This window comes from Trachurus trachurus, assembly GCF_905171665.1.
Source record: "Trachurus trachurus genome assembly, chromosome: 6".
Taxonomy (NCBI): domain Eukaryota; kingdom Metazoa; phylum Chordata; class Actinopteri; order Carangiformes; family Carangidae; genus Trachurus; species Trachurus trachurus.
In genome coordinates this window covers 19,157,643-19,184,367 of record NC_139897.1, presented here as the reverse complement: position 1 = coordinate 19,184,367, position 26,725 = coordinate 19,157,643, and the positions used below count along the sequence as shown (strand labels likewise).

At 42.8% G+C, this 26,725-nt stretch overlaps 2 protein-coding genes across 3 annotated transcripts; one reads left to right on the top strand and one right to left on the bottom strand.

Moving 5' to 3' along the window:
• Positions 1-248: 248 nt before the first annotated feature.
• Positions 249-15,425, bottom strand: LOC310987052 (GTPase HRas). 2 transcript variants are annotated; one of them, XM_083973199.1, is made up of 6 exons: positions 15,173-15,425; positions 6,964-7,124; positions 5,914-6,092; positions 4,185-4,344; positions 3,392-3,516; positions 249-3,184 (listed from the first exon to the last, which is right to left on the bottom strand). In XM_083973199.1, the coding sequence occupies exons 2-5, from the start codon at positions 7,072-7,074 to the stop codon at positions 3,397-3,399; spliced, it is 570 nt and encodes a 189-aa protein (XP_083829325.1). In that variant the 5' UTR covers positions 7,075-7,124; positions 15,173-15,425; the 3' UTR covers positions 249-3,184; positions 3,392-3,396. The 2 variants fall into 2 exon arrangements, with proteins under 2 accessions (XP_083829325.1, XP_083829326.1); XM_083973200.1 differs by lacking the exon at positions 15,173-15,425 and adding an exon at positions 9,492-9,572.
• A 1,594-nt stretch (positions 15,426-17,019) lies between these two features.
• Positions 17,020-25,955, top strand: lrrc56 (leucine rich repeat containing 56; the record flags this gene model as incomplete). Its single annotated transcript, XM_083973544.1, has 13 exons — positions 17,020-17,184; positions 17,613-17,700; positions 18,253-18,313; positions 19,485-19,581; positions 20,018-20,215; positions 23,150-23,327; positions 23,417-23,647; positions 23,746-23,813; positions 24,359-24,501; positions 24,618-24,820; positions 25,185-25,279; positions 25,372-25,499; positions 25,778-25,955. 13 exons carry the CDS (start codon positions 17,020-17,022, stop codon positions 25,953-25,955), a joined length of 1,833 nt encoding a protein of 610 aa, XP_083829670.1.
• Between the last annotated feature and the right edge of the window lie 770 nt (positions 25,956-26,725).

The window sequence follows — 26,725 nt, the reverse complement described above, 5'->3', positions numbered from 1 at the left end:
CCAGGCAAACAGGGAAAAGATTTGTAAAGACCGTTTATATACACATCCGCTGCATTTACACTCACTGAGGAACAGTTAAAATTGTTTTGATTTTTTTCAGAAGAAAAAAAAGTCCTTGTCAATGATTGTTATACTCAATATACAGAGTAGCCTGTAGGTGGCAGCAAATCTCAAAATGTAAGTGGAACATGGTAGTTTGACAGTTGAAGGATCCAGACACAGTTTCATCTTGACATCTTTATTCCTGTCCTGCAATACATTTTGCCACATTTTCAAAGAGTAAATACATCTTAAATAGCTAAACAGTTGACATTTTCACAAATTCCTTCCACGCATCCATTCCACAGTTAGCAAGGCGAGAAACAAGCCCTTGAGCCCACTGTATCCTTGTGCAAAACTCCCAATGGTCCGTGCAGTCTTTGTCATGCTCGCCAGGTTTTCTGACCTGTATACTTGTTGTGGTTTGCTGGCTGGAGTATCCCTGCGGAAACATGACAGTGATATTCTAATGCAATGGGAATTTGAATGCATAGATTTGTGGAATTCTATGGTATTATTATGAATGTACTGTTTAAAGATCGACAGGGAGAGGACAAGCATACGCTACTATTGGGACCGTAGTTACATGTTACAAACTCCACGCTCTTTTACCATTAGAAGGTTTGAGTACAATGGGTGACGAAATAAAAGTTAGGAACAACACAGCCCGGAGTGGGACCAACCCCTGCATTATTTCAGTATTGTAAATTTTAAAAACGAGGCTTATGTCAAACAATATCCAAAGACTTAAACACATTCACAGTTCATATGTGTCCTCTAAGCAGAGAAATGAACAGTTAATTGATAAAAACAAGTTGACCACTTTCATCCATACAGTAACTAGACTGATGTTATCATAAGTGAAAAAAAGTCACTTTAACTGTACAAAATCAATAAAAAATAACTTTGTTTCTATTAAAAGAGACAATGGCAAAATTACATTTGACGTCTTTCATGTTAAGAGGTCTGAGATGTCTGAGGTTTGCATCTGAAGGTTGTTACCGAAACCTGCCTGTAGTGTCTGATACTCCGTACATTTTCATACATTACCAATTCTCTAAATTTGTTATAGTATGATCTGGACTAAAAGTAACATTTTCTAGCAGTTACCATCATATGTCCTAGGGAATTTAATGTCATATGAACATGAGAGCAAGACAAGTTGGCTTCTTCTGGGCGTCTGAAGAATTCTCTTTAATTTGTTTTGTTTTTCATTTTCAGTTGTGTTAAACAGAATCATATTCAGACTCACATGCCCTTACAAAGAAGCACCTTTCAAAAAAAAAAAAATCAGTGTAGTGTTTTAGGGGCCTGTCCTGTCATTCAAATTCTGTACAGCGCATGTCTAAAATCAACACACTTCTATATCTTTTTAGTCGCACACAGTCAAACATAAACAAAACAATGCAGCAAACAGAACACACAATTGTCTAAGGTCGTGCTTGCTGCATACATGAGGTACAAACTAGCTAACATAAGGCCAAGTAAACACAGAGCAGTCCATTTCATTTAGGCAGTAAATTAATGCAGTTGTGGAGAGCACAAGCTAGTCATTGTTAAGAAACAAAGCGTTGCACTCCGATAAAACCAATATCCATCACTTGTTACACACAACAGTCCCACACATAAAGTAAATATGGTTATGATGGCATAATTAGCACCTGACCTTTTATTGTTCATCTGAAGAGCTGAGGTGGCAGAGAGAGAGAGACAGACAGAGAGAGACAGAGAGAGAGAGAGACAGAGACAGAGACAGAGAGAGAAGCAGTTTGAGGATAGCATGGTGTGTGGGAAAACTGAAGTTTGACTCTGAGGCAGGACTTGTGCATTACACTCTGCAAAGCTAACTGGTGACATCCTGGGTGAAACCCTGGTCTCCAGGAGACCTTCCTGGACCCTGATTCCTGAGCCTTATTAACCACAAGGAACAATTCTCACAATCTAAAAAAAATCAACCGGTTCTTATTTCATTTAAAACCATAATCTGCCGCTGTGTAACTGTACAAGTGTAGGGCTTTCCTCCTATTCTACAGGCAACCTCTCCAGCTTTAGGAATTGCAAAGATGTCTACATTTTCATGCACTGTACCTCTCCTTCCTAAACCAAAGTAAAACAGGAAAATAAGTAGTCACGAGAGGTGGTTTATTCCCAATACTTTGTGTAAATCGGACAGTAAAGAATCCTATTGCACCAGAACCTACGTACACTAGCCATTACTATTATTATTCCACGAAGACAAGTCTTAGCTTAAAAAAAAAAAAACATCTGAAAGGAGAGAAGGCAGCTGCATTCTGGAAAGTCATCTATCTTCAGATTCTCCATTCAAGATATCTACCCTGAAAAAGGAATTCCAACTACATTGGGCAGGTCATGAAAACTGTCAAATCAGGTGCCATCAGAAATAAACACCCTTGCTCACATAGTGCTCAGTGACATTCGCATCTTCCAATCACAAAAAGAAGCTCCACATCAGAAACTAAATTGAAGACTTTTACAGATAGGCTAACTGTTAAACAACAACAACAAATTATAGCCATTCCCACGTCAGCCTCCACCCCCCTGAATTCAGTATCATGAAGGGACTACAAAGCCATTCGAGGGGAGCCAAAGGCAGGCAGGGTGGGATGGAGATGTACATTTATGTAAGAGGTGTTGGGGTAACTAAATGTCCATTCCAGTCTTTTCCATTTAAGTCAGTCAGTCCTTCCAGTGGTCAGGTGGGGGAGGAGTGGAATTAGGCGTTCAAGGCGGGAGGGTGGTTGGTGACACCCCCTTTAAGACCAGTGTTGAGACTGAAAACAATAAGTTAGCAGAAAACTTGTGGAGCTACCCAGCGAGACCACAATGGAGTTGACAAAGAGTCATAGTGGTGTTGCTCACAGGTCGACGTGTGGACCAAAAAATGGGACCAGGACCAGGACCAGGCTAGTTCAGGCTAGCCACTTCGGCAACAATCCAAAATCATCCTTTCCATAAAAAGGTCTATGGTTCAGTCAGCTCTGGTGGTTTCCTTGAGAGCGTTTACTTCAATCATCCTCTTTTTGAAAAAGTTTATATTTCATCATTGAGTTGTTTTATCTTTCTATATTAAAGTCCATGCTGCCACTACGCGCTGTAGCATTTTTCCTCAACGTGCAACAGTCAGCTGCAGAATGAAATGACACAAGAGAAGAACAGATGTTAGTGACATTTAGCTGTTTCTGGGGAAACTGTCACATAATCAAATTTACTGGGGAGAAATATGGATTCACATTCATTTTTCCCTTACAGTTCTAGTGTCAAGTTCCAGTATAACAGTCCAATTTACTTATTATATTATTGCGTCAAGAGATAAATGTACATTTTGTCTTACCTGCATCACGATACCACACAGCGACAGCTCATACAGTCCTGACCGCTCTCATCAGGTGGGTTCAGCTTCCTCAGTTTATGCTGTCTGATCTCCCTGACCAGTGTGTAGAAGGCGTCCTCTACTCCCTGTAAACACACATAGAAACACACAGCTCAGTAAAAGCCACATACAGAAGCTTAGAACAAAAGATTATGAGCAGAACATGCCGCATTAGAACTGACATCAAACCTCTCAGGTGTACTCACCGTTGAGAGGTTTTTGCAACATTACCATGGCAACCCTGACCATTTCAGGTACCCTTAATCAAGAAATCATAATAACTAATATGACGTCATTGCTTGGTTCTTTACATGCTCCACCATTTGAATCCAGCTTGTTGTGGTGATGAATGTGTGAGTCTGTATGAACCTACATAAAGTGTCACAGTGAGTCAGACAGTGGGAGCTGTGTGGTGACTTGTCCTTCCGAGGCCTTTTCACATACTGTAGCTCTGTTCTCCAGCTAAGGTAACCTGGCTATGAGTCATCGCCTGCAGCATAATAAAATGTTCCCAGCAACACAAATCACATCGTGCCGCAGGCCATGCACTGTGCTTCATGTGTTAATGCGCGCGCCATTACACACCTCACAACATAAACAAATATTACAGGGCCATCATCAGAACGCGGCCATAAATTGTTGATTAGACTGATGCAGTATGAATCAGGTACATTTGTGAGTTTGTGGTCTTAAATGTAAGAGAGGAAAAGAGACAGTGCATGTACAGCGTGTGTTAATGTTCACCACCACCTACCTGTCGTGTCTTGGCAGAGGTCTCAATGTAAGGGATGCCGTAGGAGCGTGCAAGTTCCTGGGCTTGCCTCGTGTCCACTGTGCGCGCTGGGAGGTCACATTTGTTTCCCACAAGCACCATGGGCACATCGTCAGAGTCCTTTACGCGTTTAATCTGTTCTCTGTGAATTGCAAAACAAAAGGAAATTGCAATAACTGACATTTCATTTGCAAAAGAACTCTGGGCGTGTCCTCAACAACCCCATCTCTGCACAGTTTTATCACGGTGACATATTGAAAATCCTTTCCAGCTTCATAAACAACAGCAGCAGCAGCTTCACCACTGGAGAACCAACCACCCGGGGAGCTCTAGGACCCTGAGGAAGAGCCAGGGCCCCGCTGGTGCTGGGCTGTGCTGCACTGCTGAAGGAGGGAGGTGGAAGGGAGGGGAGGGAGGGGTAGGGATGGACAACAGGCAGGCGGCAAACAGCATTACCTCATCCCTACAGCAGCCAGCGCCAAACGCTAGGCAGCCAGGGGGAACTGAGTGAGAGGAGTGGGTCAGATCAATCAGCTCAGCCCTTCTTCTCCCCCAGCCACAGTGCAGCAGGATATAGCCACTACAGTCAGCCTAGCCCAGCTGCAGTCAACACTGATTATGGTGTTTATGACCACACTTGCTCTGAGACTTGACGGCAAAGCGCACGTCTTTACCTGTTCAGGGTGAAGCAGGTAAAGTCTTATTATAGGCATTATCAAGAATGCCTATAATATTCTCAACCAGGAGGAATATACAGAATATACTGTTAAGATGACCTGTCCAGTTTTAAGCAGTTGCCATGAAGTGTAAGTACACTGACAACACTGGGAAGTTTTGGAAAAATACCTCAGACAATCGTTGCCTGTATAACAGATGACAGATCTTTAAATAACTCAACAGCTCTAACTGGGCCACCACCTATTCTAACACCCAGCCAAAGATCCATGCATGCTTTCACAAGCTGCACAAAGGTTTAACAGTGGGAGAAAAAAAAAAAACTCACTGGCCTGCAGCAAGTCAAACAAATGTGTGTGTGCAATAAACTCAAAAAACCCCGGCATAACTGTGAAGGAAGTGGCAAAGCAAATATGCAAGCCTCATACAGGCCACGTGTAAAACTGGCATGTTGGTGTCTGATGTGATGAGCAAGACAGAATGTGGCAAAGACAGAGAACGCTGTCATCTCCCCCCCCCCTCCCTTTTCTTTCCCCTTCCCTGTCCTTGGGAGCGCTACCTCTCCTCGCTCCTCTAATTGAGTCAGGATCGATTTCATTGGCATCGTGCTGTAATCCTCCAGTTGGGGGCTAAGCTTTCTTTAGCCGTGTTAAACGCTACAGCATGACATCACCCCACTACTGCAGAGAGCTGGCACAGAGACGTATACACCCCCACCCCACCCCCAACACACCCATGGGAGTCCCTGTAACACACACTGCATATACAAATGCACATACACAGAAGCTTAGAGGAGGACTAACAGAACAGAAGCCATTTTTTTTGTGCCTGAACTAACTCCACCCTGACTGGTCTGTAACCTGACCAGTGAATACACATGTTCACATCTGCAACAATAGATCTCGACATGCTCAATGTCAATATCACAATGCTGTGCCTTCTGCTCTCTGTCCTTATTTGATATACACACAAACACACACACACACACACACACACACACACACACACACACACACACACACACACACACACACACCTGTACTGGTGAATGTCCTCAAAAGACTTGGTGTTGTTGATGGCAAAGACGCACAGGAAACCCTCCCCTGTCCTCATGTACTGGTCCCTCATGGCGCTGTACTCCTCCTGACCTGCAGTGTCCAGGATGTCCAGCAGGCAGGTCTCCCCGTCAATCACGACTTGTTTCCTGTACGAGTCCTGCAGGGAGAAGGGGAGAAACTCCAACGTTTAGAGAAGTGGTAACAAAAAAAACACCAGTGAAATGTGTGAATGAGCAGAACTTGTGGGATTTGAGGCAACTGTGGGTCAGTTGCTGTCGCTGAGGACGTCACGTCCGTGGCCTCGGTCGCTGTGCAAAGAGCAAAGCAGCATGTACGTACGCAAAGACCTAGAGACGTGAAGTCAACTGACTGCGTATTAAGTGGTATGTGTTATTAATTCCCTGTGCTCTTCGAGGTCAAATGAACAACAAGGGATCAGAGGAGCAGGGCATCGGAGCCAATGTTTAGCCTTCCAACACGCAGACACAAAAACATGGAGTGCCGTCCCTTTGTTTGTTAGAGCATAGGGGCCAGGAATGCAAATACACAAAAAGGACATTGTCTGGCCAGAGGCAGGCGTGGTGAGAAAGAGAGGGATAGAGTGGAGTCAGAGAGGGAGAAAAAGAGAGAAAAGAGGAGAAAACACTCTCACTGGCTTCCCTCTTCTCTTTGCAATGTCTTATTTTCATGAGAATATAAGAATTACAAAGAAGGACGGAGTGGATGTGTCTTTCTCTGCCTTGCCATTTGATTAACCAATTAATGAAATTAAATTTGCTTGGTTTGGGACTGAGCTGTCGTCTCCGGGTTTAGACTATGTTCTTCAAGCATTGACATGGGTCTGGACGATTGTGTGAAACAATCACAAACCATCACATGGGTGTAAAGAGGTGTACATCCACGCAGCGGTTCAAGGGGGAGCAGGGGAGAGCTTTTGTCTGAAACAATACGGCTTCAGTAACCTTCCACCCAAAAACAAACCTGACACAACAAGAATGATGTGCAAAACACGCAGAACAGAGTCATACCTCTATGGTGGGGTCATATTCATCCACAAAGTGGTTCTGGATGAGCTGAATGGTGAGTGCACTCTTGCCCACGCCTCCAGCTCCTACCACCACCAGCTTATACTCCGTCATCTTTGCCGCTGCTGCTGCTGCTGCTGCTGCTCGCCACACACACACCACTGCTGGAGAGACGAAAGGGAATTAGAGAAAGGTGCAGGTTAGCATACAGTATTACACACATATACACATTATCAGAGCAACTGACACACAACAGCTTTGGCATGATATTCTCCGCCACTGCCCTGCTATGATGCGGTTCATAGCCAGTGGTGGAGAGAAAACATATTATGCATTGTCACTACAGTCCAGGGGTGAGAAACATTAGTGTTTTGTGTGAATGTGTTGGAGTGTATGGGTGTGAGTGTGTATATGTGTGTGTGTGTGTAGTGGGGGCTGAGGTTGAGACCCTCAAAGGGGAATGTGAAAAATGTGCTGAAGGTACTCAATGTTCCAATCCTCTCCCGCTCAGTATGAGCAGCAGAGAGAGGGTGTGTGTGAGAGGGAGAGCTAGGGAGGCAGGGAGGGAGAGAAAGGAGGGGCACGACACTGGTAGACTGATCCTCATCACTCAGGCTTCACATTACTCATGCCTCTTTTGAACCCAAGGTGAGAGACGCCTCGGCCAAAAATTGTCTGTTGAAAAACACCACAAGAATGAAGTAAAAACAAGAGCTGAAAATAAAAAGATCTAAAAATGTGTAAAGATGTAAAAAAAAAAAAATATGTGTAAAAGAAATGTAATTGTCCATTCCTAACAAAGCTAAGCTATTGCCAATATTGTTTTGCTTTTGTTGGGTTGGCTTGGTTATTCCACAGGGATCAATCTACAGCAACAAAATGAGAGACCTAAAAGAGGATTTTATGACACCAGGTGTACCTGCAGTTGCCCCCTGTGGACCTACTGAACTCACTTAATAGGTCTAGTCGATGCCCTGACTGTAAATCACAGCGAGTTATTAAAGAAACATGCCAGTCTCTTGAGAAAGAATAAGTGATGTCCATTTTGTGAAGGCTAAAACTGACACAGGTGAACACTGCCTTTACAAGAATGTATGAACCTGGGCCAGTTGAAAACAGAGTCGTTTAATTAAAGGGATATTTCAACATTTTGGCAAATTCAGCCGATCTCAAAACAGCTTGCACCAACAATTAAACCTACTCGGGGATTATGGCAATAGGCGAATTTGCCATGAAATACCCCTTAAGTAAAGCAGTTCCCACATTGGAGGACATATATTTTTTTATAGTGGTTGAATTTCAAACCATGTTTTGCATGTTACTCAAAAAAAGGGAAATGTGTATCCCACAAAAGGAATTTCCCATTCCCATTTATTGAAGGCAGGTTTTTAAATTATTGGGTGTGGTGCATATATTCTCTTTCACCTTGGGTCAAAAGTTCAGGGTTGCCACAGTTTATTGGGTTCTCATCCCTTTATCAACAACCTACTGACAGCAGCAGAAAGTAGAAAGCAGAGAGCTATAGGTGGAGTATTGCTAACTAATCCGGATTTGACCACAAAAACAAAGTTTGCTCAGTAAACGTGGAAATTTTGCTGAAAAGCTTGGCTCAATTACGTTATCGCAGTTTGAGCTATTGAGTCAGCTGGGGCCCTGCATGTGTGTACATGTATAGACACGAGCCAGTACAAAGGCACGCACATCATGCATCCTGACATCAACAACCCGCCACAGCGCTGTCTGCTGCTGCTGGCCAGTGAAATTCCACGCGTGTTGCGTCAACTGGTAAAGAGAGAAGTCATCTGGGCGTTATCATTACATACAGTGACAATGTATGACTCAGCTTATTGCAAATTGACCCCAAAAAAAGAAACCAAATCTATGACCTAAAAATGACCTAGTACCAGGCCCTGTCGAAGACACGATGAGTCAGTGATGGAAAAACATGAAGCCATCCAGAGGAATTAAATACACACAGGCCGGGGCTGGTGTGACCAATAGATCCAGCCGCAACCGTGGTTACAGCCTCAGTTTGACATCATACAAGCATCGGTTGTGATTATCACATCACAGTGACATCTCTAATGACAGATGGGAAAATCACTGGGGTTTCCTATTTACCTGAGAGATTGCAAAATCCCTCAGTGGCTGTTTAGTTCCACTTTCTGTTTGACACATTAGCTAAAAACTGAGCTCCAGATGTTTTCACGCCATTATACGTCAAATTTTGGACAGATTCAGACTCATATTACGCCCTTTTTGACACAGCAAGTCCACCCAAACACCAAGTGAAACCTAAAAGTCTCTCTTCCTTAAAAAGCAGCCTCTCTCGTTGTTAAGGCGGAGCAGTCAAGAATAAAAAAAGGTCACGTGAGGTTAAACATCTCAGTCTGCTCATTGCCACTGTCTCACTTTGCTGAATGCTAACTGAGCTGACAAAAATAATAATCACCAACCTGCACCACCTGCTACAGTGTGTAATCAATCTGTCAGGATTTCACGAGCGCCGCGGGTCACATATGCTGTTTTACCTTCTTCAGGACACCAACTGCCGCCCCCCGAACATAAAATGCACTCCGCGTAGCTCAGTAACACAAACTCCTCGCTGCTCACTCAAGAGCGGTGAATGTCAGCGCTTCGGCCGGCCCGAGTAGAAGACGAAGACACACACACACACACACCCACTCTCTTGTGGTTTATCCTCCAGGGAGTACACACACACACACACACACACAGCTTTTAAACTTGACTTGTAGAAAGAGAGGAGTAGTAACAGGTGTTGGGAACACGCTTCTGTAAAAGTCTCATGAAGGAACGACACGCCAACTAAACTTACAAAGCTAATTCTGCCATAAGAGAAAAGCAACAGACACTGCTCCTAAATGTGTCTCTGGGTTTGGTTGTCTGCATTGCACCTCTGTAAAAAAAAAACTCGCTCAGTGTTATTTGTGTCTGAAAGTGTGTGTAACTGTGCACTAAGATTAGCCAGGACCGAGACTGGTTGACTGATGTTAATGATTGACAAAAGAAAAGCAGACTTGTTAACTGAAGACAAGACACAGCCATCTAGCTGGCCTCGTTCAGTGACACACGGACACACACATGTTCTAGCAACACGCTCCCTGTGATCCCGTAAAGCCACTGCTGACCTTAATGGAACAGGTAGCTCTGACCGACCGCTATCACCAATATCAACAACGTCCGCCTTGTAAAAACACCCTTGCTGCTATAATTCTCAAGCACAACAGGAAGGGAATTATCCTGACCCCTCAATCTTGTGGCCAAACATTTAACTTCCTTCTTCCCTCACTGTAAATAAATCAACCTGGTACACAGTGCAGTTGGCCCTGGCTGGAGTACAGATAGAGCCCATGGCCGAGCCGTGCGGCCAGCCCTCGCCGCTCGGAGCCTGTTCTGGCCAAATAAACAGCAGCTGTGCAAAGAGGGATGACTCGTCGTACAGGGCCGGCAGACGGTGGAGCACCTTTGGTCACTGAAGGCTACGAGCTCAAGACGGGGCAAGAATTCACATCAGTGGCTGGCTGCCAGGAACTACTTCTCTGTGTTTGAATAAAACAGTATGCAATTGGATTGTCTTTACGTTATCTGTTAATCTGCTGCTGCTTTTTCCCAATCGACCAACAGTATTGTCTATTAAGTGTCAAAAGATTTGTTCACCACAATATAGAAGCCAATATTAGCGAAATACATTTATATGCTAGCCAATAAATATTAAGACACTGGAGAACAGAAATGTATAAATGATCAATCTCTATCTATTTATAACATAAAATACAGCAAATCTTTACACCTGAGCACAATCATTAGTTTCTGGATCTGTCTTCGCAAAGTTATTCCCAGTCCAAGACGACAGATGCTGTGAAAATGAGCGAGAGGATCTCTCCCATGTTTCTGTTCTTTAACCTTCTACCAAGATTCACTTCGCGCCCACCACACCATCATATTCTTCACCTCATCCATAGTTGGCTGACCTTGGTTTCCCTGCGTAACGAGCCTTTGTCTGACAGTAGCAACCAAGTCTGTTATATTAGTAATACACACTGGCTTGGTGCCAATAAAGCAAAAGTGAACGGAACTTATGAGTAAGAAAGACGGAAAAATGTAGGACACACAAAATAAAAACAGAAGTGATTGACACCCGCACTCTCGCAAACACCCACCACCACTCTCCGGATTCTGACATGGCTGGTTGCTGCTTTTCTTCTACATAACCACATCTCAAGTGTACATCTGCCAAACCACTGGTATACACAGCCTAAAAATGCAAATTCAATACACACGTGCCCGCTGCTGGGAGACTAAAGAAAGAAAGAAACACAGACAGCAGCAGTGCCATCTCGTCTCAAACTAGGCCATGTCAGCAGCTGATTAATAATCCACACATACATATGGGGATGAATAGGAAAATTAATCATTGATAGATGCTGTTGCTTTTTTTCAGAGCCACTTGTTGTCGGGAGGGACTCATACTGAGCTTTGTGTAGATAAGAGACGATGGATGAGGATAAAGCCACGAGAGAACCCAATCATCAATGAAAATCTATTGTTTTTTTACATATTTCATCCACACACAGGGACCTAGCATAATAAACTTTTTACCTCACTCTTTCTTTTTCCCTGTAGCAATGCCACACCTCCCTTGTTCTCCTCTAAACTCCTAATTTTCATACTGTACAGTAATTACAGTCAGCGCATGATTAACCTGTGCAGTCAGTAATTGCTCCAGATGTGCAACAGTTGGCCACATCTGCACATGCCCCCCTCATACACACACATACAGAAGTAATAATAACAGTAACCTCTGTATAAAAATTTTAAAAAGCATGAAGACAATTGCAATCATTTCTGAAATTGGAAAGGATCAAATTTTCCCGTCAGTGGCTCGGCTGAAAAATTCAACAAACATTGGCAGCCTCTCATCTCCCTCTTAGAGTCAATGAAATCTTTCCCATTGGGGCTAAGGTGTGGGAAACATGACCAAATGCAGACACAGCTGTGTGCATGTACAGTACAGGGGCTCAGTGAGTATGAATGGTTATTGTCTGCAGATGTAACAGAGTATCTGTATCTATTATACATAATAGACGGTGACCTTGTAGGGTGCAGGCAGTCAAAATAATATGTTGATTTGGTCCATGACCAGTTGTCCACCGCCCACCCCTCCCCCCTTCCTTTTTCTAAGTTGTACAAATATTCTGTATTCATTTAATGTCTTAAATTATCAATATTAGTAGTATTGATGCTATTGAGGTTGCTGGGGGAGGAGGAGCATAGTATAGTCTAAAACCTTGAATCTGTGATACTGCATAATGCAGATTGTTGAATAAAATGTGGTTATTAAAAAAGCTAGCTATATTCTTTTATTTTTCTAAATTTTACATAAGACACAATTAATAATCCTGTAGCAAAGAAAAAAAGCCAAATAGAGAAAGTTTCCCTCCTATGCTGTTCACAGTGATTAGGCTACTCTGAGACAGCCATAGCTGGAGACTTGTCTACAAGTTGGTGACCTCTCCTCCCCAACTCTCCCAAATCTTTACATGGCTGCTCCCTTTCCGATCATAGAGCACTACACAGTATGTCTGTGTTTAAGGTTATTTATAGCTCGCCACCTCCAGCCTGGGAAATTAACAGTTCGTTTTGAAACCCTAGAGCCCCGCCTGGACCGAGAGGATAATCTTACATGACAGCTTACGGAGGGTGCGAGCACAGAGCAGAGAGAGGGGTGATGGAAGGAGAATGGCTGTGGGCGAGGGAGTGAGAGGGCCACTCTTACTATATGCCAAGGGCACAGCCAGCCACAGGAAGGAGGGGCTGACCTGGAAACTGGAAAAAAATGAATAAATAAATAAAGAAATCAATAATGAAAATGCACAACATTCTGCAGCATTTTCTAAGCTAATTCAACCGTATGGCTCTGATAAGAACGGTCAATATTACAGTCAATGACTCCACGTAACCTGGAAAACAACTCTCTGACCTCAACACACGGTGCAAGTAGGAGGGTACATGAATGGCCGTCCTCCTTGACATGCATTCTGCTCTCCATTAAAGTGCTTAATTGGTTAAAGAATCCATATTGGCAGAGCCACAAGCCCACTGCAGAGATAATAGATTTTTAATGGAGCAATGATGGTAAGGAGACCCTCTCTGGGGAGGCACCACAGTCGAACACTGAGACTCCAAGAGCCATCCTAAAGCCTCGGTAGCCCACTGCACCCTCCCACTGCTCACCAATGACATCATCCCCCTGAACAGCATCCAAGCATACGTTTTGATCAGCATCTGAAGAATGACTCTCCTGCTCTCCGGGGCCAATGAATAGAAGTGAGTGAGAGCTTGAAGTGATTCTTTATCATCCAGTCTATCTGATAAATCTAGTTGTTAGACTATATCGCAAAAAGGACCATCCATTTAATAATTATCCCAAACATTCAGATGGAGAGGAGAAGTAGGAGTGCGCACACTTAAACAAGCCGCTCTTAAAGGCACTGGAGTCCAAGTGACCTTTTCTCCACTGGGTCATCCTTTTAGCTTGTCAGACTGGGTGAGACAGTGGAGGCAGCAGCAGAGATGAAAAGGCCAGCTGACCTCCACACAAAGGCCTGCCAGTTAGAGGAGCCACAAGGCTTATCATCAGACACCAAACACCCCGAAACTCATCAGTTGCTCTTTTTTTTTTTTGGGCTAGTCAGACGAATGAGACATTCTTGTCCATTTTTTTTTTTAAATTTGTGTCTGAGTGGCACGTAAAAGCAACAAAGTGCACACAAGGCAGAATTTGGGTCATGTAAACAAATCTGCCAGTTAACCTGCACAAGATCCCCGTCAGTTTTCCCAAAGAATCCCAAACAAAAACAGAAAATATCCTCACATGTACACACAAGCCTTCCCTGAGCCGTCTTCAAAGCCACACACACTGCACAACTAACATAGTAAACAGCTGTAAATGAAAGCAGTATAAAAAAAGGAGGCCATTTACAGAATCTTGGTATCCAGAGGAGTCAGCTGGAAAGCACCCCGGCTTCAGCCATTCAGAGACAGACAACAACAGATCACACCTCCATCACTGGCTGAACTATCTCCAGCTGTTTTCCAGCTGCCACAATGTTATACCTATAGGCTCCGAACACTACAGGTGCCGATGTCAAATTCAGTGGTGACAGTGGACTTTTACTTTGCACTGTAGCTACTTATGTGGTCTATGTAGGAGTTACATGTCACGTATAGTATGATGCTTAGATAAGCCACAGTGATATTGTGGTGAGCAGAATAAGGTATGAACAGCTGTCAATGACAATAACATGCCATAAAGGCAACAGAGAAACACATAAAACAAACAACTCCAGCTTAAATGTTTCTATTCTACTTCTTATAATGAATAAAAATGAATTCTGGATGAGTTCATGGTTTCTCCTCTCGTTTAGAAGCCACTGTGGCCAAAATTGAGTAGCCTAATGGTCAATGAGGTATTTGTGCCGTCTTTGCCTTCTTTTTTCTTTTTCCAACTTACTAAACAGTTTTAACAGTCAGCTTCCAGAGTATAAATTATTCCTCGTCAGCTTTATAAATGCCTTGTAATGGAATCTAACTTCCGCAGTGATACATTCGGTTTTCTACTGAGTGTGACGGGGCGTCACCCTTCTTGTCTGTGGCCACTATCGGCAGCAGCAACCTCAGACTCAAGACTGTCTTTTTACACTGGACAAAAACACAGGCCGCACAAAGTCATTTCGCCACTATACAGTCATGTTCATTTAAGTGCCTTCGGTTTCTGTTTTTACAAGTGAAAAGAAGGGGAAATCCGCGGTCCAATCAGATTCCTCCATAACCAAGTTTCAATACCCGAACTCACAGAGACTGTTTCTCAAAATGGACATTTCTTTTTTCCTTTTTTTCAATGTGATGTGTAGGCAATATCCATATTATATTCAAAGGGCTGGAGGAAAAAAAAAAGGCGAGCATGAGTTGTTGAGCTCGACAGATGACGTTAAAGCTCGCCGGGCGTGAATTAAAATGTTATGATAGCTACTGTAGCTAACATGTTGTAACAGTGGACCGCAATTTCCAGCCGTGCCAAAATCACTGAAAGCATTTCAAAAAAAGAAAGAAAAAAAAGCAAACCTACCACCAGATAAATACAGAGGCTGCCGACATATTTTGGACACAGGAATGTGCACTGCATACTTACAACAAGCAGGCGTCTAATTAGCGACAAGAGCGACGTTTCGTCCACCGGAGAAGAAGAAGAAGAAAAAAAAATCTTCCAACTCTGTTGCCTCTCAGCTGTATTCAAGAGGGAAACAAAATGTTCTTGGTTTGCTTCCCGCCGTCTTCGGATATCTGCACCTTATTCTCTTTTCCCAGTGAGTGTTTAATTTTCAGTAGGTAAAATGCACCAAGGCATTCATTGGTTGTGGGTAAAACGAGCCCGCGTTGAACAATGTGCTTCCACAGAGAGAGAGAGAGAGCGAGAGGAGAGGGGATGAGGAGCGTCGAGCCCACGCCCAGCTCTATCAAACATAGAACCGCCCCGGTTACCATGCATGTAACTGCTGCGTTCACACGCTGTCGGAAAAATACCTACTCGGCGGTGAACACCAGCTGACCCCCCCAAAACAGCTGTTCATTACCTACTTGATCGAAGATTACAAAATTGCACTTGTGTGATAGACAACAAATCCCGGAAAACATTTTAGTACAGTGATGGAGATCCGTTTGAATTGACTAACGAGCCAGCAGGATGCTGAGGTCATAGGTCCAAATTCCCCAAATACAACCCCACCCACCTGAAAACACCAACCATCAGCAAAGCTCTGGTCTCCATTATAAAAATGACCTAAGTGTTTTTTATAAATAAACCCTCTCTTCACTGTCTGGTGTTCTTTTGGTAGAAAATATTGAAACATTTGTATAATTTACAAATTGAGCTTGTTCAAAAACAAACATATTTTGACAGATAGTGTCTATGAAAGAAATCTTAATCAGCACAAAAAGCCCACAATAAGCAGTGGATCTGTATCTTGTACATGTTAACTTGTTAAAACCCAAATTCTCATAAGTAGCCTATTTCCAAGGATGTGACTTCCTAAATACAAATTAGTTTTATTCGTGTAGTAATTTGTTATGTGTCATAATATAATATATACACACGATCTGCTTCATTTTAAGTGTTTGTTTGACCTTCAATTCCATCTTTACTCAGTGGACTTCATAAAAATAAAACATTAATTGTATCTAAATCGGATGTCTTGCCCTTAATCACTTTGAAACGGAATCAAAAAGGATCCCTGGTGTGTTATTTAGCTAGACAGACAACAAGAAAATTATTGTTGCGAAACCTAAATGATCATAATTGAGACACGTGAATTTTTTTTATTTTTCAGTGACAAAACCGTAGTTTACAACGACCATTTGAATGCATCACCAGACCAAGGTGGGTGCATTTCAGCATAGACAGTTCAGAGGGTCATAGAAGGTGAAACTTTTGATCAAAGTAGCTCTTTATGATAACTATTATCTACATGCTGTCCTCAAGAGTCGAACTGAAAGCGCTGTAATCAACGCCACTAGTGTCTTGTGTACTACATTTCCCAGCGAGCCACGGGCCTCGTAGTGTGGTATCCAGGAAGTCTTTGTGGTCGTCAAGCAAACTTTTGCTTGTAAGGCAAGGCTGTCTTTCTGTAAATGTGTAGTATATCTCCCTGAACTACCGTTTCTCGCAACAGGTAAATTTATTCTGAGTGAATTTACTGTGTAATATACCGTTTAAAGTATTTTTTTTTACCGAATTTATTCAAACTGGAATAACTTTCTTTCCGTATTATGTCAGCATTTAATCAAACTAGATAGGCTAACGGTAATTTGTTAGCTAATTTGATGCTAGTTAGATTAGCTAATATAATTAGTGCAAGTTGGATACGAAAGACATAGGCCTATTACTATTTATAGTAGTACTTGTCATCTTCTTAGTTTCTCAGAACGTCATTCGACCGAGACGCTTTCATTTTGTTTGTTGTGTTCAGGTAGTCGTGAGAGATGAGCTGCTGTCATGGGCCTGCGCCCCAGGAGGTTCGTCCTGGCACAGCACGAGTTCTGGTCACTGAGCTCAGTGGTTCAGGCCTTGTCAACCCAACTCCTGCCACTAAAACCTCTGAAGACTTGGAGACAGCAGTGGAGCTTTACCTCTCTTCAGACAGGCTTGTAAGTTTTCAGAAGTGCCTGAGGATACAGCCTGTGCTCATCCCACTGATACACCCTGCTCCTCCCTTGATTCCCTTCATGTTAGTTTATGTGCTTGACTCAAATTCATTCCATCTTATCTGTTTAGACTAGTTTTGAGAGATAACATAGGACCTTCCAGCATAGAGAGAAAAAAATCTAACGTCCTCTCTGTGTATTCCCACTGCATTATTATGTCTGTATTGTGACAGCACAGGCTGTGGAGATTGCTGTTTCAAGGTGAGGTGGGCAGACAGAATTATTTCACACCATGGGCTTTCCATAATTTGTCATGGGTGTATGTCACAGGCAAATATTGAATAATGAAACAAAGTCAAGTAAAGGCAAAATCCAGTTCAGTATGCCAGTCAGAGGTCAGCTGTTGTACTGATAATTTACATTCCTCACAGGAATTGCTGTGTGGAACTCGGGACCTCTCTCATGTGACTTCACTGGAGATCTGCATAGACACACAAGAATACACGCTGGGTAACTTTGGTGAGATATAACGTACACCAAGGCATTTATAAAAGTTAAACATGACTACTATTTCAAAACCTATTGTATAAGTAGAAAATTGGCGTGAATACTTATTACAGCTCACTGTTTGTCATTGACATGGGTTTTCTTTCAAACTCCTGTTGTATTTATGTGTCGTACAAAATGATTCATGATACATATTTAAAAAAACAAAACAAGACAACTACAAAGCAGAAATAGACAAACTGCTTTAATGCACTGTGTCCATACCATATTTTCTGTCAGGTATACTGACCTGAGGGCAAGAACGAACTGATAATTGTGGAATAACTCCATAATTATACTCACCTCTGTCCTGAGAAAATCCTATATTACACAACGAATAGGCACAACAAAGTGTAATCTGTGCATCTATGAGTCATGCCTAGTCCATCACTATAGATGCTACTTCTATTAAGCTAATTTAGTTTGAACACATGATGTTGTGCATTTGGAAATGAGCCAGGAAATAATCACCCCACTGTGATGTAAGTAGGGAGAGATTGTTTTGTTTGTCTGATGATCTTCTAGGTTCTTTCTTGCCCAATCTCGTGCAACTGAGAATGAACAACAGCATGATCATGTCATTAAGGTAAGCATCAAATTCCAGAAATACAGTCTTGTTTTTTTCCCCAAACCCTTGGGGAAGAAAATTCGTCACAACACACACCTATACTATGTCGCAATTAGTGTGTTGTGGATTCTCAAGAAATTGCAAATCCTGAAACCAAAAGTCAAATGTGAAATGGAACAAAACAGCATATGTGCTACTGATGTATTATTCCTTCCACAAAACACATTTCTTGGTGTAAACAGTTACAGAAAACTGTAACTTGACCTTCAGCAGGGATGGATCCATGGGGATTACTGTCATGCTTTACATTGGCTGAATGTGTGCGACGGACACTCTTCCGTGAGATGACTTGGACAGAGTTAAAAGAAAAAAAAGATTGAAGTAGAAAGACAGGTCAGAAAAAGTGCAGTGCGGTGGCAGTGCAGGTCTGGAGCAGTGCTCTGCTTTGGCCAAGGTTTTCCAACAGGGACTTGTAATGCAATGTTTCTGTATGGTGGCTGCATGTTGAAGCTTGTAAACCAGATAGCAGCAGATGTTCTGTTTAGATACATTCTTGGAGACAGACACACATGGAGAACAGGTTCACCCGCTTCGCAATAGGACACAGAGGGATTTGTGGCATATCAGTTTTCAGATTCATCCATTTGGACTTTTCCAGGGGAAAAAAAAGCAGGAAATCTGCAGTGTCCACTTTGATTGCAGCCGCAGCCGTGTCATCAAAATCAGATACAGGAAAAGCAATAACCTCCACGGATGAGATACACAAACTGTAAATTGTCCTTATAATAGGGCAGGTGGAGAATTGTTACTCAAGAGACTGCTGAAGGATAAGAGTATACAGCAGAAAGATAGGGAGCTGTCTGCTCCACCCTGAGAGTAGCAGAGCAGAGCCAGCCGGACGTGCACTGCCTCTGATAGCATTTCCTGCTCTGGGCTGAGGGAGCTGTTGTGGAGAGGGTGTAACGGCGTTGTAGATAGACTGAATGAGCCTCTGCTGGAAGGGTCAGAGCAGGGCTGTGCTGAGCTGAGACAAGTGGGAGGCAGAAGAGAGGCCCGCATCTAGGGAAGAGAAAGGAGCTTTAAGCTTCAGTGGCCAAAAGGACTGCATAGTCTTTGTCATGATTCATAGTGTTGTGTAACTCCCTTCGCTTGCGCCATGAATCAAATTTATTCAATTTCATCTCCTTAGAGACCTGGGAACCACCCTCTCCCACCTGCAGGTGCTGTGGATGTCTCGCTGCTGCCTAAAGGACCTAGATGGCATTTCTACTTTTTCTTCTCTAAAGGTAGAGAAGGTTATAGATGTTCATGTTGAGAGACAATTCAACAACTCAGCAAACTGTTAAAGTGAAAAAAAAAACTTGATTGCACAAAGGTTTAAAATATTTGTGTATTGATTAAAAGAAGAGGAGAAAAAAAGCATTCTCAGACAAAGTTTTCATATTTATTTTAAAAGGGCAAGGCATGTTTTCACTTAATTTGTGAAGTTGCATTGGTGAAAAATTGTAGTCCCACAGGTCATTCCCATTTCAGCAAATCCTGCAATTTTCAAAGTAATGTGAGAAATTGAAAATAGAGCTTAATTCATAAGATCCCAGGTTCTGTGACTTTGGAAGATTTCATCTGTCTCTCTCTCTTTGTCAGATAACTGCCCGTATGTCTAATATGTTCCCTCTCTCACTGACAATATTTTCATATTTGTATTTTTCTTTGACTGTTCAGGAGTTGTACGTGGCCTATAATGCTGTGTCAGACCTGAGTCAGGTCGGCATGCTGGAGAACCTGCAGCTGTTAGATCTGGAAGGGAATGATGTGGATGACTTAGTCCAGGTCCAGTATCTGGGATTGTGTGGCAAACTCCAGACACTCACCCTGGAGGGAAATCCTGTCTGCGTGCTCCCAAACCCCACTGCTACTCAGGTAAGCTAACGTCCAGTTAACATTGTGCATAAAACTGAATAACACTTCTATGTCAATACAGTGAAAAGAGATGGTCACACATATGGTAAAGTTCTATATCTGATGGAGTATGATTACAATTATGGCATTAAGACAGTGCACCTAAGATCCTGGGTTCACAGAACTTTAAAGGAGACATATTATATGCCCCTTTTCCACAAATTAGAATAGTTTCCAGGTGTCTTAAAGACATGTGTATCACATGCTTCGGTCAAAATACCCAAAGGATCAAACATCACAGCACTCTTTTCATCTGCTCAGAATTGCCCTGTTCTGGTTTCAGTGTCTGTCCCTTTAAATGCAAATGAGCCACTGCTCACCCCGCCCTGGCCCCTTTTACAGGTACCGGTACTCACAGGTAGAAGTGGTCTTATGCAAATTCGAAAACTAATGACATCATTGTATGACAACCAAGGGAACAGCTCGTAAAACCACATGGATTTCAACCTCGGGAACCTGCAAAGTACAGATTTCTTTTTGTCAATTCTCACATTTTGGGGGCCGGACGGCAAGCCAAACACCCAGATATATGTTAAAGAGCCTTCAAAGTGTTCAAAGTGTTATTTCCATAATATGTCCCCTTTAAGGGACTAATATCAAGTAGTGCAAGGGTCAGAGTCTGCAGTTTGGCAAAACGGAGAAAGGAGGTGAATGAACAGTTGAGCAAGGAGCTGGGCAGAGTTCCTGAAGAGGAAGTGTTGTATTCAGTTGATGTCGTAAAAGCCAACTTGCAAATGCCAATTGTGGGTCTGATGTAGGTATCATTCAGTTAGCTGTGTCTCCCAATGCTACAGTAGCATGCTGTTAGCCCTCATGGCCTTGTCAGATAATGGCCAAAATGTAATTAGCGTGTGCTGAGACATGAAAGTATCCATGTGATGTCACCGCTCTGTTTCTGGGGCTTCAACACATCAGACAGGAGATGGGGCGAGCAGGAGGCATCAAAATAATCAAACATAACAGCCTCATAATTGATGCACCCCTCTGTGAGGACACCATGACACAGACATATTGTTTTTTTTATTACATTGCTGTGCATATTGGATCTCTTTGAAAACTGCCTAATACATTATTAATGTCATGTAAATGTCCAGTACATAAAGCAGCTCACCGAGGACCATTTCAGTGACATAGAGGGGAGAAGCTGCATTTGCACCTTCCATGGATTTGAGACACAGTGTGCTTTTATTTTTTGGGCCACTGTGAATGTGTTTATTTACACCCACCAGCCGAGCATTAATTAGGAAACTAGGGCAATGAGGGGAGATGCTGAGCTGAATATGCATTAGGCCTGTGCTTTGTAGTGACTGAGGGGGTCTTGGGTTTGCTCTCTTGCCAAACTATCACTCCTCTTGCTCCACTACACACACACACACACACACACAAGAACACACACATATCTGCTTACTTCCTCTCACTCGGCCCTCATTCTCCTCCTCTTTTCTTTTTCGTTTCCTCCTTGCCAGCCTTTCTCTGTCTTTTTTTTCATTCACTGCATCTGTGTGGTTTGGTAAAGGACAGGAGAGCCATGCTCTAATTTGATCGCTCAGTAGCTCAGTGATTTACTAGACTCTCTCTCTCTCTCTCTCTCTCTCTCTCTCTCTCTCTCTCTCTCTCTCTCTCTCTCTCTCTCTCTCTCTCTCTCTCCCCTCCTTCTCTGTCTGTCAGTGTGCTGATAAATGTCCAGACCTCCGTCCAAAGTGCCCATTGTGGACTGGTTATTAACCTGCATAGTTTTATGTAGCTTCACTCAGTCTTAGGTTCATAGATGAATTTAAGCATCATATTGGTCAAAAACAAGTGCAAAAAGATACCATACAGATAATGGGTATTATTGTAATGTGATACTAGCAACTATTGACACATTTAGTACTGCCCTACATTTGGACTGCAAGAGTACCAAAGGTTTGGTAGACTATATAAACCTTTTTTTTTATGTGGGTCAAATCGATGATGTCATGGTGATGAGTCACCTGGCATCTCCTTTGCAACTTATCCTGGTTGTTTATCACATATGAGGCATTGTGTATCATATTGTATAGTTATGCATTATTTAGTATAGCCAAATTACAGAGCACTTTACATATAATGAAACCTAATTTAGAGTAGAGGAGCAATGATTCAATATTTTTGGAGCCAAGTGGAGTACAAAGCGCATCATTAAGTGGATCAGTTGATGTCAAGCATGCATCTGAGTAGTCTATTTATCTAATTAGTCAATTATGAACTTAGTACACAGCAAATATTTTATATCATTTTAACCATCCCATAAACTGTATCCACTGCATGGCCACAACAGGAATGTACTGTATGTATTAGTGATACATTTCCGTACATTAAGCAGTCCTGAAAATGCTGTTACATAATACACTTGAAGAAGTTGGACAAAGACTGCACATACCATTAATCTAAAATCATAAGATGTTTTAAATAACAGGTTTTATAGTTTAAAACACTTTATAAGCGCCCCATACATCACCTGAGTCTGGCACAAAGTATATTTTACACTTTCTTCACACTACTTCAGTTTTTACACATTATACATATTGAGTGTATATAATTGAGGGGGATTCCTTTGACAGATTAGATTGATGATGTTCATATTTAATTATGTTTCTGCTGGTGTGCAACCACTGAAATTAAGAATGATTACATATTCAACAGCTCAGCATGAACCTTTCATGTCTAGATTGAGAGCAAGCTCGGTCCACCATGTTGCACAGCCATGTTTCTATAGTAGTGCAGATCAGACAACATATTTTCATTACCTGAAGGCCATGTTGGCTCTCCTAATGCCTGGAAAGGGAGGGGTATTGAGTTTGTCACAAACTGCACCACAGTTTGTGTAACATTTCACTTTCTCTCTCTTACATATGCGTCTTCTCCTCCTGACAGGGTGCAGACTATAGATATCGGGCTGCAGTGAGGGAGTTGGTCCCTCAGCTACGTTACCTAGACAGTGTAAGGGTGGAAGAGGATGGGCTGAGCTGCAGCGGCACCATGGGAGAAGACTGGGCCATTCTCCGAAACTCCATCAGAGACCGCAACTCCTCTCAGCGTGCTACTGAAGATGGTGTGTGTGTATGTTGTTTTGAGTCAATCAGTGCAGACCAGTTAATTACACTGGTGTATTTAATGGACCATTCACTTTTGTCTTTCTAGAGGAGATAGCAGACAGTACGGGCCCTGATAGCAGACCCAGTTCAGCCAGACGCCCTGCCTCCAGCCGCTCCTGTGTCTGGCCGCTCTCATCAGCGGGCTCCAGACCCCACACTGGCTACAGACCCATGTCAGCGGCCGGGCCTGGAGTTCTGTCCCCTCCTGGGTCCAGACCTGGCTCTGCAGACTCGGATCTAGCAGCAGTGGAAGCAGAAACCAGTGTCATGACACATGGTTAAGACCCTCAATAGCAGTCTCTACTCAACAGTGCCTCCTAGAGGATAAAAAAAAAATCATTACTGAAATCCCTCTTATCTGTTGATTTTTTTAAGGAGCTGGTAAGATCTTGTTCTGTGGGAACCCGGCTCAGGCTATTCGAGCAAGGAGAGAGAAGCTTCGGGTATGTGGTGTGTAGTTTGTATAACAGACAAAAAATATTTTATTCTTGAAAAACAGACCTCCTATCCACACCAATCTGCAATGTTTTGCATGATGACTCCCTTGCAACAGAGTACTTTGTGTCCACTGAAAAGAACAAGCTTTATGGGCTTTGACAGGTCATTATGGCTGTCTGGCACCAGCAGCTCATCTCCTTAATATCATGTCAGTATAAACAGAAGGGACTAATTATTAGAAACCTGAGAGGACTGGCGCAGTAGTGGGAGTGTGCAGGGGTGTGGAGATGTGTTAGGGATGCAGCCGTGTCAGAGGGATTTGACAGATGGGGCTCTTGCTGCCAGCGCCATGTGATCTGTTACACTAGCATATACACGCCGCTGCTGTCCCTCTCTGTCATCTACATACCTACTGTTCGGCCTACCTTTGTTGGCACTGTCTAATCATTACCCAAGTATATATTCCTGACTGATGTATTCAACTCTCTTGTTTGTTTCCTAGCTGCCTCTCCTGCCATCTCGCTCATTCTCCCTCTCTTCTGTGTCACAGACTGCACCCACCAGGTCAGTTTTCACCCCCTGCGACCTGCCTATCCATGTACCGGAGCACACGTACGACCTTGAGGAGCCTGATGCTAGAGACCGTGGTGATGTCTTTGCTGAGCTTAGGGCTTGGAGGGAGCAGCACAGCAAGTACTAAACGCTTACACAGCTTTCTATCTTTCTCTCTCTGATACATGAAATTATATGAAAGATGAAGCTTAATTTTTGCCATGATAGTCCGACCTTCCTCTCCTTTTGTTTTACAGGCTTCTCCAGGCCATAAAGACAGAAAGATTGCCACAGGTCCTGGTTATTCAACACAGTGATGAAGAAGAGGAAGGAGATGAAGAAGAGGAAGGTTTTGGTGGCATGAGAAATGAAAGTAACGATGAAGAAGATGGAGAGGAGAAGCGCAGAGACAGCCCAGGCGCTGCCTCACCAGATTCCTCGTTCCAGTCTCTTTCCCCAGGTGAATTCTCACTGAAAAAGAATGGGAATGTGATAAAATATGAAAATCTGGTGACAGTCTTTTCACAACAACATCTCCTGCAAGTAAATTGTATATGGACTGCGTCTTAGGCTATTTGCATTCTGTCTAGTTTGTCCATTTGATGACCTGTACAGCCTTATGTTCATGTGAAATGAAATGCAGACTCTTAACATTCCCATTATAGAAACAGTTTTTAATAATCAATTTTGAAAGAGCAATGGGAAAACTCTAGTTCAGTCACGTGGCATTTGGTTAACCATAGCCCAAAATAAAGTATTATAAATCAGCACATAACATACATTGATAGCAGCTACTGAACCATGTGTGATGATTGTGCTTTCAGATCTGTGTCACAGAGAAGTTTCATCTCCTGACGTGGCTCAACCTCCCATGTCTGCAGACAGCAAGCTGTACCCTTCTCCCCCTGCCAGTGCCACAGTAGCTTCCGGTAGTCGGAACCCACGAGGGATTCGTGCAAACAGGCTTCGACTCAGCCAAACCAAATCAGAGCATTTATGTGATTCCGGCAGAGAAGGATGCTCCCAGAGGACGGGCACAACAACAGGAGACTCAGACGGGACACATGTGACGAGGACCAGTGTACCGCTGTTACGTCAAGCTGCACACATACCTCACAGGCCACCAGCAAGAGGCCTGGGTGAAGAGCTTGTATCCTGGTAAGGTCAGGTGTTATTAAACATAATATAATTATTTTCTGTGTTTGACATTAAAAACTACTTTAAAGCATCATTTCATCTTAGTTGTGGGTACTGTTCTATAAGTAATCTGGACTGTAGTGTTAAATAATTTGATACAGTTATGAAATAAATTACTATATATAATGTAGCTGTGATTAAAATAATTGAATTGCCACTGTGTAACATTAAATGGTTGTTTACATAGCGTGGTACTAAAGAAAGGACTCCTGTCTTTCAGTGTGGGCATGGACTTATCCAGTGTGCAGTCTGACAAGAAGCAGCTTCACACTCCTCAGAGGGCAAAACCCTTGGACAGACCAGTGATTACTCGTCCACACACAGCCAGAGCAGCTCTACAGACGCAGCACCAGCACCACATGCTTCAGGCCTGCAGAGGGAGCTCACAGCCAGACTGACACCAGAGTGGGCTGATGTTTGGCTGCCTTGCCAGTGATAAATGTGATGTGTAAGTGTGTGACTGTTTCATACCCTGAAGAAAAAGAGTTGTAGCATGGAGGCCATTTAAGTGGAACGTCGAACCTTGCTCATCCCCTGCCTTGAGGTGTGTTGGGATTAACACTATTTTCCCACAAGACTGTCTCTTTTTCTTGATATTGAAAGTCGTTCCAGTGCAGTTAGTAATGACACACCAGCCTCCTTTAAAATGAGTAATTGTGTACTCAAGTGTAAATAATATGAGTGGCTGTGTAGTTGGAGGAATTGCTATAATGAGATTATTCCATTAATGTCACTAAATTGGTGTTTTGCCAGATGAAAATCAATGTGGGATGTAATTACTACATCACATTTGCATTTCTAAGGCTGAAATATTTCATTATTATAACTCCAGTTCTACCTTGTGTTTGGCACAATTAAAAAAAATCTCAATCTACTTCAGATTATTGTGGTTTTCTTTCATTAATACTGATATATATGGTTCAGATTCAGATCCATTGCTTTATTGTCCTCAAGGGGAAATTTGGTTTCACATTCAGTACTACATTTAACAAATAACATTCAGCACACATCTAAACATACAACATGGAAATAGAAAAAAAACACACACACAAAATTGGAACCTTCTGCTCAGGTTGTTCAGGGTATAATAATGGCAGATGGAATAAGACCTAGACAAGATTTCCTTCAGTGAGTGATTAATGGTGTAATAATGTCATTTTGCCACTTG

What these genes read in the sequence shown, in the direction of transcription:
- LOC310987052 (XM_083973199.1), bottom strand. Translation starts at nt 7,074, where the DNA reads ATGACGGAGTATAAGCTGGTGGTGGTAGGAGCTGGAGGCGTGGGCAAG. An exon ending in GAGGACATTCACCAGTACAG is followed by an intron (nt 4,345 to 5,913) that starts GTGTGTGTGTGT and finishes TGCAATTCACAG; the next exon opens with AGAACAGATTAAACGCGTAA. An exon ending in CCTCTGCCAAGACACGACAG is followed by an intron (nt 3,517 to 4,184) that starts GTAGGTGGTGGT and finishes GTGTGTTTACAG; the next exon opens with GGAGTAGAGGACGCCTTCTA.